Below are 15,884 nucleotides of genomic sequence, written 5' to 3'. Positions count from 1 at the left end.
AAACACGAAACTACCTAAAATAAAAACGTAAGCATAGTTACATGTCTTCCTGGCTGAATTATAAGTTTCTTGACAGAGAAAACCATATTCTTCAAGAAAACTTCAGCCTGGGCAACATAGCAAGACTATGCCTCTATTAAAAATAAAAAAAAATTAGCTGGGCGTAGTCCCAGCTACTTGGGAAGCTGAGGCGGAAGGATCACTTGATCCCCGGAGGTTACAATGAGCCATGACTGCGTCACTGCACTCCAGCCTGGGCAAAAGAGCAAAACCCTATTTCAAAAAAAATAAAAAAAAATAAAAAAAAAAAAAAACCAAAAAAACAAACAAACAAACCAATTTTGTCTTTTTTTTTTTTTTTTTTTTAAGACAGAGTTTTGCTCTTTTGCCCAGGGTAGAGTGCAATGATGCAATCTCAGTTCACTGCAACATCTGCTTATAGGGTTCAAGAGATTCTCCTGCCTCAGCCTCCTGAGTAGCGGGGATTACAGGCACATGCCACCACGCCCGGCTAATTTTTTTGTATTTTTAGTAGAGATGGGGTTTCACTTTGTTGGTCAGGCTGGTCTTAAACTTGGCCTCAGGTGATCTGCCCGCCTCGGCCTCCCAAAGTGTTGGGATTACAGGTGTGAGCCACCGCACCTGGCCAATTTTGTCTATTAATTGCAGATACTAACAAATGTCTGCTGAATGAATAACTCAATTTCTAGAATTACCCTGAATCTATAGCATATGTGAGTTAATTTTCATTTAACTAACAAAGAAATAAGGGTGGAAACTATTACAAGTGTCCTTTCTGAATAAAATTAGCAAATCAAGGATATAAACATCATAAACTGCTTTGCATAAAGAAGATATTCTATAAAGAAGACAAATTACTTTAAATGCTAGTTAGGATGAAAAATGGTATACTAATATTGCTAAGTGAAGACTCTTCCTGTAAAGCAAATATCCATGACTTGGCTATAATCTTACCTCATCATTTCCTATTTACTAACATAGTACTCCTATCTGCTTAGATTACCCAAAGATGCCTGATTCCATGGCTGTGTAACTCATTCAATGAGCTAAAACTCATAATATTTAGTATGTAGCCAGACATTGTGCTAAGAGCTTCAAATGGATTGATTCACTTGCTTAAAATATTAGAAGTAGCTTGAATTTAATTTTTTAATGGACAACAAAAACACCACCCTTCAAAAAACCCAAAAATCCAAGCTAGAGAACTTCAACTGATATAATTTAAAATCCTGGGGTAGCAAGGCAAAATGTTAGAAAGTACTCCTCTAGTCTCTTATAAATAAACCACTCTTCAACAGACAACAATGCAGTGGCTGAGTAGGGTATTTTACTTTAGGTCAGTGAATACAACATAAACACACTTGACTTGGAGCTTACAAGTGTATATCCCACCTATCATTATTAAATAGTAAAAACTTGCATGAAATACATTTAAACAATAATCTCATATTTAAATAATCCTACGGTAAGCATGTGCTCAACAGACAAACGGATAAAACCAAGACTCTCGCTCCAGCAAGCTTATGTCCATATTATAAATCTATCAGCAGCTCTCTGCTGCCCTCTGCAGTTTTGTGAAGTAATTGCTACAAAATAAAACATACACTTGACGCCAAGCACAGTACCCAAGAATCACAGTACCCAGAGATCAATCGCTGGAGTAAAAGAGAGAGTAAAGAGAGCTACATACTTGCTCAATTGCTGGAAAATGGAGGCAAATGCAACAAAACCTTCTGCTTTAGTCTTATCTAGGTGGGACGAGAAAACTACACTTGGAATGCAAATATTGGAACAGCTAGGGACACCACTTCTACAAATTATTCTGAAGGGAATTCCTTATCATTAAAAAAATAAGCTTTTGGTTTTGTCTTCTTTGAAATCAGATATCACTTGCTTTACATATATAAAGACATATCTGTTCTTTCCACGAGTCATCTTTACGTGTCCTCTAGGCAGGCATGAGGGAAGAATCTTTAGATCTAAGCCACAGTTAGAACCTGCCTCTCAATAGGTATTATCCTTCTGAGGAAAAAATGACTGATCTATGAGGAATTAATCTTGGAAACAGTCCCTTGTTTCTTAAATCAGAAAATTCTATTTCCCAAAACACAATTTAATAGAAATAAATTTTCTGTCAGGACTGCTTAAATTCGGCCCAACAAGTTGTTTTTCGACCTTGATCAATGGATGTGGGTAAAAGAAAATCACCCATTCAGTTCTTCCGATGTTGGACGCAGTCAATGCATGGGTTAGGTCAATACTTCTTGTTTTGGAAGCTTAGTCATCTGCGTCCATCTGGATCTGTTTCCCACGGGGTGGCCACAGTTCTTCCTGTATTGAAATTACCTGGGAGGCTTGCTAACAAAGCAGATGCCTGGTTGTGGGTGTGTGGTATCAGACACTTCTCAGGCTTTGCATGGTTAATACATTTCCTGTGATGCTTAGGCACAACAAAGTCTGGAAACCACTGATCTACACAAAGTGACCTTTCTTAATAAACACAGGAAATACTGAATGCCATTTTAATTTTCTACCAGCAAATAATGTAAACATACCTCACTAAATTCCAAATATTTTAGAGCAGCGGTCCCTACCCTTCTTGGCACCAGGGACTGCTTTTGTGGGGGACCATTTTTCCACGGACCAGGGTCGTGGGGGAGGGGGTGTTCGTAATGATTCAAGCATATTACATTTATTGTGTACTTTATTTTTATAATTATGACACTGTAATATATAATCAAATAGTTATACAATTCCCCATAATGGAGAATCAGTGGGAGCCCTGAACTGGTTTTCCTGCAACTAGATGGTCCCACCTGAGGGTGATGGGAGACAGTGATAGACTATCAGGCATTAGATTCTCATAAGAAGCCACAATCTAGATTCCTTGCATGTGCAGTTCACAATAGGGTTCACGAGCCCACGAGAATCTAATGCTTCCACGGATATGACATGAGGCGGAGCTCAGACAGTAATACAAATGATGGGGAGTGGCCGTAAATACAGATGAAGCTTCACTCACTAGCCTGCTGCTCACTTCCTGCTGTGTGGCTGGGTTCTTAACAGGCCACAGGCTGGTACTAGTAAATGGCCGGGGGTTGACGACCCCTGTTTTAGAGCAAGCAACCCTTATTTTTTTTTTTTTTTTTTTGAGACGGAGTCTCGCTCTGTCGCCCAGGCTGGAGTGCAGTGGCCGGATCTCAGCTCACTGTAAGCTCTGCCTCCCGGGTTTACGCCATTCTCCTGCCTCAGCCTCCCGAGTAGCTGGGACTACAGGCGCCTGCCACCTCGCCCGGCTAGTTTTTTGTATTTTTTTAGTAGAGACGGGGTTTCACCGGGTTAGCCAGGATGGTCTCGATCTCCTGACCTCGTGATCCGCCCGTCTCGGCCTCCCAAAGTGCTGGGATTACAGGCTTGAGCCACCGCGCCCGGCCAGCAACCCTTATTTCCTCTGGTTTAAACTCAGGATCAGGCCAGGCAGGGTGGTTCATGCCTGTAATCTCAGCACTTTGGGAGGCCAAGTGAAAGGGCCTCTACAAAAATAAAAATAAACAAAATTGGGATCAGAAATCTAAGCTCCTTCCAGGATTTGATTTAATCGTTAGTAGACAGCATTAAGTTCAACAGTGGTAACTCTAAGAAGTTGGTAAAAATGACCACCTTAGTTCCAAAGGATGCCCATTAGAAATGAAAGAAAAGGAGGCTGAGGCGGGTGGATCACTTGAGGTCAGGAGTTTGAGACCAGCCTGGCCAACATGGTGAAACCCCATCTCTACTAAAAATACAAAAATTAGCCAGGTGTGGTGATGGGCACCTGCAATCCCAGCTACTCAGGAGGCTGAGGCAGGAGAATCACTTGAACCCAGGAGGCGGAGGTTGCAGTGAACCAAGATCATGCCACTGTACTCCAGCCTGGGCGAGAGGGTGAAACTCCATCTCGAAACAAAAAACAAAACAAAACAAAAAACCAAAAGAAAACAAGAAATGAAAGAAAAGGAGGCAGGAGGCAGGGCACGGTGGCTCATGCCTGTAATCTCAGCACTTTGGGAGGCCGAGGTGGGTGGATCATGATGTCGGGAGTTTGAGACCAGCCTGGCCAATATGGTGAAACCCAGTCTCTACTAAAAATACAAAAATTAGCTGGGCGTGGTGGCACACACCTGTAGCCCCAGCTACTCAGGAGGCTGAGGCAGAAGAATCACTTGAACCCAGGAGGCAGAGGTTGCAGTGAGCATAGATAGCATCACTGCACTCCAGCTTGGGTGACAGAGTGAGACTCCGTCTCAAAAAAAAAAAAAAAAAAAAAGAAAGAAAAGGGAAACAACAAAATCAGCAAGGTTGCTCACGAAGTTAACAGGACTATGCAGGCCACTATGGAAGAAGTTACTGAAAACTTTTTGGAAGCAATCAAGAGAGTATTTCCTGCAAACACACCCACAGCCACAACATTGATTAGATTATGAAAATGATGCAATAAGGTGGCAGAAACATGGAAATCCAAAAGATTAAATAATGTGGAATTTAGGAAAAATGACAGAGGGAAGAGACTAAAATATAACTTCTGTTCTAAACTGAGACTTCTAAGCTTTGATAATGGTTCCTAAAGAGAAAATGACCTTAAAGAACAATCCTTAAAATTTTCAGAGCCTAATGTTTTAAAATCCCAGATCCCATGCATTCTGAATCCACGTTCACCATGCAACAGACTTTTGGATCCCTTATGTGTACGTGTAAATGAATACCATTTGCAAACCACTAGTGAAAGGCAGCAAACCTACTGAAATGACTAAATCTGCATTTTGGCTTACAAATGAAAATGTTTGTTTGCAGGAAAGAATTAAATGACCAGAACCTGGATGAGTTCAAAGTTCCTTCATCATCTTCATATTAATAAAGGCCACCACCACCCATCCAGTAGCTGAAGAAAAGGAATCATTCTAAAGTCTCACTCCATCCCTCCAATCGAATCCACTGCAATGTGTGGTCAGCTTTACCTCTGAAATACATCCCGAAATCATTCATTTCTCTTCAGATCCACAGTTCAAGCTACTATTATCTTTGCCCGGGCTACTGCATTAGAGCCTAACTGGTCTCAAATGTTCCATTCATGTCCCTCCTCTATCCTCATACCCCTCCATTCTCTGTATAAGAACTGAATTCTCTTATTAAAATGTAAATACCTCCCATCTCTCCCTGGCTTAACATTATCCACCTGTTTCCTTCCGCACTTGGAACAAACTTCAAATTCTTTACCATGGCTTAGGAACTGTTCCATAATCAGACCCTTGCCTACTATCAGCCCACTCTCTTCCTTAATCTTTATGCTTCAGCCATAGGCTCTTCCACTCCTTGAACATGTCAAAACACCAAGGTTGTTGTTACTTTAGGGTTTTATTCAACTGCTCTCTTTGTCTGCAATGCTTGCCTCTCAGATGGTCACACACTTGGCTGCTCCCAGTGCCACCCTCCCCCAGGCTCTGCTGAAAGGCCACCTCTCCAGAGAGGCTTTCCTGACCAGTCAGTCTAAAGCAGTCCTCTCCACCTGTCTTAGTCCACTCAGGTTGCTATAACCAAATAACACAGACTGGGTAATTTATAAATAATAGAAATTTATTTTGCACAGCTGTAGGGGCTGGAAACGCCAAGATCAAGGCACCAGCAGATCTGGTGTCTGGTAAGGGGCTTGTTCTCTGATTCAACATGGTGCCTTCTTTCTGCATCCTCACTTGGTGAAAGGGGAGTAGAAGGGCCCAACAAGGTTCCCTCAAGTCTTTTATTGGTATACTTTATAAGGATACTGATTCTTCTAATCACCTTCTAAAGGCTCCACCTCTTAATACTACACATCGAGGATTAAGTTTAACATGAATTTTGCGGAGAAACATTCAAACCATCGCACCATCCTTCCAACCCAACCCTGCATCACTTCATCTTAAGATTTTGTCCTAATTCCCCAATGAGAGAACAGAAACCCTCTCTGTCTTGTTCACCACTATATCCCTCAGGGCCTCAAACAATGCCTGGTGTGTAGAAGAAATGCAAATATTACTTGAATAAATGTGATAAAAAAATTTCTGTAACTTGTAAGGCCAATTATTGGCGCTCATGGGGGAGATAAAGACGCTATTCATTCAATAGCTATTTAATGGAGGAAGACTGTGCAAAGCCCATGACAGTGGTCCTCAAGTCTCAGCATGTGCATATGAATTACCTAGGAAATTTACACATGAGTCCTAAGAAACTGCACTGTGACAAGCAGTCCATAAAAGGTGATTTTCTTATAGAATCAATACCAGCATTCTGCAGTATGTGCCACAGGTCCTAATACTATAAACACTCGCTATGGTCTGAATGTGTCCCTCCAAAATTCATGTTGAAACCTAATCCCCATTGTGTTGGTATTAAGAGGTGGGGCCTTTTGGGATAGGATTAAGTCATAAGGGCTCCATCCTCACAAATGGATTAGTGTCCTAATAAAAGAGGTTGAAGGGAGCTGCCCTGCCCCTTCCGCCACGTAAGAACACAAATGGTGCCATCTGTAAGGAATAGGCCCTCACCAGACACTGAAATTGCTGGCACCTTGATCTTGAACTTCTCAGCCTCCAGAGTTACGAGCAATAAATTTTTTTTTTTGAGACGGAGTCTCGCTCTGTCACCGAGGCGACTCCTGCATGCCAGGAGTGCAGTGGCGTGATCTCGGCTCACTGCAAGCTCCGCCTCCCGGGTTCACGCCATTCTCCTGCCTCAGCCTCCCAAGTAGCTGGTACTACAGGTGCCCGCCAACTCGCCCAGCTAATTCTTTGTATTTTTAGTAGAGACTGGGTTTCACCGTGTCAGCCAGTATGGTCTCGATCTCCTGACCTTGTGATCTGCCTGCCTCGGCCTCCCAAAGTGCTGGGATTACAGGCATGAGCCACCGCACCCGGCAATAAATTTCTATTATTTATAAATTATCCAGTCTAAAGTATTTTGTTATAGCAGCTCCAACACACTAAGATAGCATTTTTTGTATCATAATGTTATTGCAATTCTTGTCTGCTGCTACATCTGTCCTTCACCTTAGCCAAGCCTCTTGGAATCAATTATTTGCTTCACATACCTAGTACATCTCAAATGTTATCTAAAATTCCATTCCTATGGGCAGTCATGTCTACATTTAAGCTTTCACAAACAGTTAGGATTTACTGCTGAAATAAACACACAAATACACTATACTCCCATTGAGAGCTTTTCCTGCTTTTTACCAAATCTTAACTGCTTTCCTCCTCAATTACTCTTGATTTATGAGTTCTGCTGAGAAGTGACACTGTACTTGAGGCTGAATTATCTTCCCAGCCACAGGACAAGTGAGGTTAGCTTGATTAACAGACTTTGGCTATTGTTATTTGGTTGTGTCCACAAGAAGCCTTTAATAATACACAGACTCTATACGGAATAGCACTCCTTTCCCAAATCCTCAGGGGTTGGCTTTATGTGCTTTTGTGGTAGGGCATACATTTGGTTGTAAAGGAATCAATTTTTACTTATTTATATTCTTAAAATGGAATAATGTAATATAGGCTTACTGTAAAAAAAGCAAATATTACAAAATCGCATTATATATAAATTAAAATTCCCTAATAATCGTACCTCTCAAAAGTTACTTACTGCTTATACTTTGGTGTGTACCCTTCAAATTCGTATGTATAAACATACTTTCATATAGGTTTAGTTTAACTTAAAAGAAATCATCACTGTTGTATAACATGATTAATTAATTTGACATTATATTACAGGCAGCTTCCCATGTCAATACCTATGATTCACCTTTAGAAATTTTTTTAAAAAAATTATTTATTTATTTATTGAGACAGAGACTCACTCTGTCACCCAGGCTGGAGCGCAGTGGCATCATCTCAGCTCACTGCAACCTCTGCCTCCTAGGTTTAAGCAATTCTTGTGCCTCAGCCTTCTAAGTAGCTGGGACTACAGGTGCATGCCACCATACCTGGCTAATTTTTGTATTTTTAGTAGAGGTGGAGTTTCATCATGTTGGCCAGGCTGGTCTTGAACTCCTGGGCTCAAGTGGTGTGCCCACCTTGGCCTCCCAAAGTGCTGGGATTATAGACATGAGCCACTATGCCCAGTCAAGATTTATCTTTAACAACTGCATTGTATACTACATAAATGTAACAACAAAATTTAAATAATACTCTGGGAAGAACATATTTTTCTCTCCTACTATACACCCCCAATAGTTCTGACAACAGATGAGAGTTTTCTTCCACACTAAACAGTTCTCCAGCGGACACCAACTGGGTGTCCCGTAATTCAATTCGGTTCTGTCACTATCTCCAGGTAGACAGTGTCTGATCCCACAGGTTAAGAGTTCAGTCTCACAAGCCTGGCCCCACTTCAGACACTAATCACAAGTCCCAGGTTGTGACCTGTGATTCCGACTGAATAGTTAGCACAGGATTCTAACCACCCCGTCCTTGGGTTCAATAATTTGCTAGACTGGGTCACAGAACTCTGGGAAACACTTTACTTACACTTAGTAGTTTATTATAAAGGATATTATGAAGGATATAGGACAGCCAGGTGAAGAGACACACAGGGAAAGGCAGAGGGAGAAGGGGTACAGAGCTGCCATGCCCTCTCTGGGTGCCATCCTCTTAACACTTCCATGTGCTCATCAACCTGGAAGCTCATCAGATTTCTTGTTCAAGAGTTTTTATAAGCCAGGCGTAGCAGCTCACACCTGTAATCCTAGCACTTTGGGAGGCTGAGATGGGAATATTGCTTGTGTCCAGGAGTTCGAGACCAGCCTGGGCAACACAGTGAGACCTCATTTCAAATACAAAAACATTTAGCCAGGTGTGGTGGAGGGTGCCTGTGGTCCCAGCTACTTGGGACACTGATGTAGGGGGACAGCTTGAGCCCAGGAGGTTGAAGGCTGCAGTGAGCTATGATCGCACCTCTGCAATCCAGTCTGGGCAACAGAGTGAGACTTGGTTCAAAACACAAAAAGAAAAAAGTTTTAATGGAGCTTAATCTCCAGCACTTACCCTCCTCCTTTCCTGGATTTCGGTAGGTGGTGCTAAAAGTTCCAACCCTCTAAACCCCTAATCACTTAGTCTTTTTGGTGACTGGCCCCGTCCTTAGGCTATTGATAGGCCACACCCTAAAAGTTATCTCATTAGGATGAACTCAGATGTTATCAAAAGGGGTACATTAAGAATAACAGAAGATACACTATCAGAAAATTCCAAGGGTTTTAGGGGCTCTGTAACAGGAACCAGGGACAAGGACCAAATATATTTACTATACTACAAATACCCTGTTTAACATTGTCTAGCTTTCCAAAATTATGAATGATGCTGCAACACATCTATGTATATAATTTTGTATATATTTCTAATAATTTCCTTGAAATAAATGGCTACAAGAGAATCAGGGTTAATGCTGTCATGTCCAATATGGTAGTTACTAGCCACATGTGACAATTTTATTTTAAAATTATTTATTTATTCATTTTGAGACAAGTTCTCACTCTGTTGCACAGGCTGGGGTGCAGTGGCATGATCATGGCTCACTGCAGCCTCAACTTCCCAAGCTCCAGGGATCCTCCCACCTCAGCCTCCTGAGTGGTAGGGCTATAGGCTTGTGCCTCATGTGGTTATTTTTATTTTTAAAGGCTTTTAAAAATTTTTTAATTAAAAATTTTTTTTTTTTTGGAAAGACAGGGTCTCACTCTGTTGCCCAGGTTGGTCTCAAACTCCTGGGCTCAAGTGATCCTCCAGCCTTAGCCTCCCAAGTGCTGCGATTATAGGAATGAGCCACTATGCCTGGCCTGTGTGACTATTTATTTTCTGAGATGGAATTTCGCTCTTGTCTCCCAGGCTGGAGTGCAATGGCGCAATCTCGGCTCACCGCAACTTCCACCTCCTGGGTTCAAGCAATTCTCCTGCCTCATCCTCCTGAGTGGTTGTGATTACAGGAGCCTGCCGCCAGGCCCGGCTAATTTTTTTTATTTTTGGCAGAGATGGGGTTTCACTATGTTGGCCGGGCAGGTCTCGGGTCGAACTCCTGACCTCAGGTGATCCGCCCGCCTCAGCCTCCCAAAGTGCTGGGATTATAGGTGTGAGCCACCCAGTGTGACTATTTAAATTAATTAAAATAAAATTCAGTTTCTCAGCCGTAATAGCCACATTTCAAGTGCTCAACAGCCTGATGTAGTTAGCAGCTACCATACTGCATGGTGCAGGATGTAGAACATTTCTATCATTGTAGAAGTCTATTGATAGCTCTATCTAAAGAAATGTTCACATAAAAATTTGGTATGTGTCCCATGAAGTGACATAACAATTTACATTCCCAACATGAGTATATGAGTTCCAGCATCCTCTCCTTGTCAACATCAGATCAATGTTCTGATCCGATAGATGAGACATAATGTTTTAGTTTGTATATTTTATTATTATTAATGAGGCTGAAAGTCTTTTCACACTTTTTGGCCATTTATGTTTTTTTTAATCATTGTTGAACTATCTGAACTTTATCTATTTTAAAAGATTCAAATGTAACACTATCCTGTCCCTGATGAGCTATTAAAGCCAAACCATATATGCAGAAGACATTTCTTCATCTGTTTTGCTGTCTTCTTGAAAATTTCGGAAAGGTATTTATCAAAATAGCATAAAAACAGCTAACAGATTAGTACCACAGTTAGCTGAAGGCAATCTGTACTCTCATAGGTTATTTCCTTTTTTTTTTTTTTTTTTTTTTTTGAGACGGAGTCTCGCTCTGTCGCCCAGGCTGGAGTGCAGTGGCCGGATCTCAGCTCACTGCAAGCTCCGCCTCCCGGGTTCACGCCATTCTCCGGCCTCAGCCTCCCAAGTAGCTGGGACTACAGGCGCCCGCCACCTCGCCCGGCTAGTTTTTTTTGTATTTCTTAGTAGAGACGGGGTTTCGCCGTGTTAGCCAGGATGGTCTCGATCTCCTGACCTCGTGATCCACCCGTCTCGGCCTCCCAAAGTGCTGGGATTACAGGCTTGAGCCACCGCGCCCGGCCTATTTCCTTAAAGTAGAGTTAGTGGCTTACATTTCTCTAAATAACAGGACTAGTCTGCTGTATGTTACTGTTATGAGATATTCTTACAAATTTTCAAATTAGCTATAAAAACACTTTGATATATAAATAGAAAATATTTATGTTTTAAACATGAATACTACTGTCTAATTATATTTATATGAAAGTCTGGAACAGGAAAAAAACCACCTATGAGACAGGAATCAGAAGAGTGGTTAACCAGAGACTGGTGTGGTTGGGAAAGGAACGACTGATACAGCACACAAATGGAGTTTCTGACATGATGGAAATGTTCTCTATCTTGATAGAAATGTGAGTTATGCAGGTGAATACAACTGTCAAACTCATTGCATTCTACACATGAGAACTGATCTACTGTTTCACTAAATTATATCTCAATTTTTAAAAGGAGCAAAAAAAGTGAAAGAAAGTATTGTTCTACTTAGAATATGACTTACAGGCAATAAAAATAATTATCCTGGCTAGGTGTGGTGGTTCACGCCTGTAATCCCAGCACTTTGGGAGGCCAAAATGGGACGATAGCTTGAGCCCAGCAGTTGGAGACCAGCCTGGGCAACGCAGTGAGACCCCGTCTCTACCAAAACACCCATAAAAATGAGCCAGGTAGGGTGGTGCATGCCTGTTGTCCCAGCTACTCAGGAGGTTGAGGTGGGAGGATCCACTTGAGCCCAGGAGGTTGAAACTGCAGTGAGCCGTTATCACATCACTGCACTCCAGCCTGGATGACACAGCGAGATCCTGTCTTAAAAAAAAAAAAAAAAAAAAAAAATCCCAAAAGTATTTATGGAACTGAAAGTATGATTTTCTGGCCTAGGAGACACAAAACAGGCTTTACTAAATTAGAGGTGGGGATCAGACTTTGTGACACCTTGAGCCAAACCATTCAACTGTCAAATCCAGAGGGCACTAGAAAATTAATATAATTTTAGGGCAAAATATATTAAGGTAACAGAAAAGCATTGCTATCTTTATAACATAGATGTATAATCAGTGTTTCTAAAAAGCCTGAAACCTGCTATACTGTTATGGAGCAGTACTTAATTTTTTTGAGCTGTATTTGCTGTGATAGTTTATGAACTTGGCTCAGTTTTGCCCCTTTTTCCTCCTGTTCTGGTGGCGCACACTAGCACAAAAGCGAACACGTTCACATGAAAGCTAACTGATTTGATAATGAAAAGTGTCTAATGAGACAGCGAAAGAGAAGATGCTCCTTCCCACCCCAGGCTACCTTCCCACTCCCACTGTTAGGCTTAGGCTACACATTAATTATCTCAACTCATTACCAATGTATCACAACCTGTTCAGTGAGTGAGCGCGTTAGTGGCATAAACTATAATCTCATTCAAGTTCTTTGTAGACAAACTGAAGCTATTACAGTAACTCTTCAGAGACTACCTTGCTTGTGCAATCAGAAGGAGGTAGGACAGCAGGACTTCAGTCTCCAAAAGTGAAGGCTTACTCAGTTAAGGGTGTGGCCCCAGAGCAAAGAAACAGGAGATTGTACATTTTATTAGTCTATCTGCTTTGTAGGAAGACAGATGTTTTTGTTTTTTTTTTTGTTTTTTTTGTTTTTTTTTTGAGACGGAGTCTCGCTCTGTCGCCCAGGCTGGAGTGCAGTGGCGCGATCTCGGCTCACTGCAAGCTCCACCTCCCGGGTTCACGCCATTCTCCCGCCTCAGCCTCCAAGTAGCTGGGACTACAGGCGCCCGCCACCACGCCCGGCTAGTTTTTTTTTTTTTGTATTTTTAGTAGAGACGGGGTTTCACCATGTTAGCCAGGATGGTCTCGATCTCCTGACCTCGTGATCCACCCGCCTTGGCCTCCCAAAGTGCTGGGATTACAGGCTTGAGCCACCGCGCCCGGCCTCATGTTTTTGTTATTACATTCTACATTAGACTCTGGCTTTGGAATCAAACAGATTTGATTTGAGAATTAGTTTTGCAATTCATTAGGCATTTGATCTTCAGCTAATTACTTCACCACTCCAAGTTGTTTCCTTAGGGGAAATAACAGTACATATTTCATAGGCATGTTGTGAGGATTAATGAAAACACAAGTAACATTTTAAGTCAGTGGATGGCACATTGTAGGCATTCAACAAACGATAGCTAGCTATAATCATACACAATTCTGTTCCTTAAGACCTCCGCAACCAAAACTCCACCAAGATATTCAGGCAGTCATATTTTGCTAACAAGGGATTAGCATAAACAGGAAATGTTCATAAACATAAATGTAGCATAAACATAAAAATGTTCATTACAGAAATTTCAGCAGCCAACCACAGAAAAGGTTATAACAGAAAACTAAAAAGTATATATACATTTTGAAAATAAACAAAAAGACTGTTATGTTACAGACTCCTGAAGTACAAGATGAACATAACTCTAGGTTCACAAAAAATAATGAAAATTTCTTTGCTAAGCAGACACACTCAGTGTTTCCCTGTCATGCCACCGATTTATCTCAGATCCTACACTACTAAAGCCATAAAAGGACAAAAGGGCAAGTTATTCTTTACCACAGATGAGGTAGTCTACGATACAGTATCGATCACATTTTAAAATGCAGTGTAAGTGGCAGCTCTTGCACAATAAATAAAATAATTACCTGTTTCTCTTCATCCGACATGTTTTTTTCCAGTTCTATTAGGTATTCTTCATCTAGTTCAGAGGAATTCACATCTTCATTAGATTTGTTCTCTATCTTGTCCGCTCCTGGCTCCTCCTCAAATGAGGCACTGCAATCATGAAAACACTCCTCTTCTGCCTGGTCCTCCTGGAGATGCGCCTCATCATCCCTGAGCAGCTTACTCGGGGAATGCTGACTTTTGGGATCAGGAACTGGAAGGCCAGCACACTCGGCTTCCTGAGTATCTGTAACCTTCAAGCCATTGAACAGATCCTCTGGAACCCTACAGTTCTCTGACTTCTCCCCCATGCTGTCCAGTGAGGGAGGTGACGCTAAAGCTGGGGGTAAAGAAAACAAAACAACTGCTATGTAATGGTGCTTATATTTTTTAAAGTTCTGTTTTAAACCTAAACAAACCTCTGCATTACAGCCAAAAAACACACCGTAACTTCCTTTCACTGGAATTCATTATTTAAAAATATAGATTATAAGTAAAAATAATGTCAAATGTCATTTTAACTGAGACCCCTTTCCTGATCAAATCTGGTACTAGACTTTTTTTTTTTTTGAGACGGAGTCTCACTCTGTCACCCAGGCTGGAATGCAGTGGCACGATCTCAGCTCACTGCAACCTCTGCGTCCGGGTTCAAGCGATTCTCCTGCCTCAGCCTCCCGAGTAGCTGGGATTACAGGCGCCTGCCACCGCGCCACCGGCTAATTTTTGTAGTTTTGGTAGAGACGGGGTTTCACTTTCTTGGCCAGGCTGGTCTGGAACCCCTGACCTCGTGATCCATCCGCCTCGGCCTCCCAAAGTGCTGGGATTACAGGCCTGAGCCACCGCGCCCGGCCCAGAACTTCTAATAAGCAACAAAAGAAGCCGTTTTTAATGTGACTCTTCCACGTTCCACCGTTCGCGTTCTGTTTATATAGCAAAAATTAGGCAGAAACTAAAACAGTGATAAGAAAAAGGAAGCAGCCCTAATTTTCATTCAGAATGAATAACCAAGACACGAGTAAGAAACAATGGTCCGTCTTTTTAGCACCACCACAGGAAACCCAAGAATACGTTTCTAGTATACCTCAAAATAAAATCCGTGCCAAAACTGTGATCACTTTAACCCAAATGCGTGTAGTAGAGCCCACGCAGCTTACAGTGGAAAGGGAACCTTCGCGCAGGTGACCCGAATCAGAATCACCGTGGGGGTCAGAGTCAGGCATCAGAAAGGGTGACTCTGAACCCTAGCTGCCCAACAGAACACTAGAGATTTAGAAAATACCACTGCTCAGACCCTAACCAAACTCTGATTTATTAGTGTGGCGTCAAGCAAGGGCATCAGAGTTGTTTTTTTTTTTTTTCATCCCAGGTGATTCTGACGTGCAGCCAATTGCGAACCACTGCTGTAGAAGCTGAGTCAGAGCATCAGCAGCCCAGATATTTGCAAAAATTTGCTAGAGATTTGCAAAAATGTAAATTGCTCTAGTCGCAGCAAAATCACGCCAACGACCCTTGTGTCACGACAAGAGTCTGAATTCGCCCTAGTATGTTCCAAGAAAACTTAAAAACCAGCAAGACCTTAATACGGAGACTTCGCCTCCACAGCAATGTCTTATTTCTCTTCGCTCCCAGGTCTACTGGAAGAACACAGGAGTCTGAGCTCCTAGGGTTAGGGAAGCGACGCCTCGCGCTTCCAGCAGATTATTCCCTAGCTTCGTTCCTCACAGCCAAGAGGCTTAGACCCACGGGGTTACTCACAACCTCACAGCTTCTCCAGTCTCCACCTTCTTAGCCTCAGAGATCTTCTACTTCCGCTCAGTCAGGTGCGCTTCCGTCGATGACGACTAATAGCGTCGCTATCGGCAAAGCATCTTGGGAAATGTAGCGAAACTCTCAGGGAGGAAAGGCATGGTCGCTGTGTGACGTCATTGTACGGCGTGACATTTGAGAGATGGTTGCCATCTTGGGTTACGGCAAGACTTCGCGTTACTCTGCAGAAGAGACAAAAGGACAAAAGGAAGTATGTCTCTGTGGTGTTCGTTTCACTATTTATTAATTAATTAATTTAATTTATTTTTGAGACAGAGTCTCAGTCTGTCGCCCATGCTGGAGTGCAGTGGTGCAATCACAGCCTCCACTCACTGC

The 15,884-nt window shown here is 42.2% G+C and overlaps 1 protein-coding gene across 2 annotated transcripts in view; it reads right to left on the bottom strand.

Moving 5' to 3' along the window:
* TTC1 (tetratricopeptide repeat domain 1) overlaps nt 1-15,591 on the bottom strand; it is a 57,991-nt gene extending 42,400 nt beyond the window's left edge. Inside the window, exons 1-2 of one of the 2 annotated variants that reach the window (XM_025388236.1) lie at nt 15,498-15,591; nt 13,724-14,082 (exon numbers count right to left, since the gene is read on the bottom strand). In XM_025388236.1, coding sequence (XP_025244021.1) covers nt 13,724-14,053 — 330 coding nt within the window. In that variant the 5' untranslated portion in view covers nt 14,054-14,082; nt 15,498-15,591. The remainder of the gene's footprint in view (nt 1-13,723; nt 14,083-15,497) is intronic. The other variant, XM_025388237.1, reaches the window with a different exon arrangement.
* Nucleotides 15,592-15,884: the final 293 nt, after the last annotated feature.

Source organism: Theropithecus gelada, chromosome 6 (assembly GCF_003255815.1).
Source record: "Theropithecus gelada isolate Dixy chromosome 6, Tgel_1.0, whole genome shotgun sequence".
In the NCBI taxonomy this organism is placed as follows: Eukaryota; Metazoa; Chordata; class Mammalia; order Primates; family Cercopithecidae; genus Theropithecus; species Theropithecus gelada.
The sequence above is the reverse complement of the archived record's forward strand: the minus strand, read 5'-3'. Positions and strand labels throughout refer to the sequence as shown.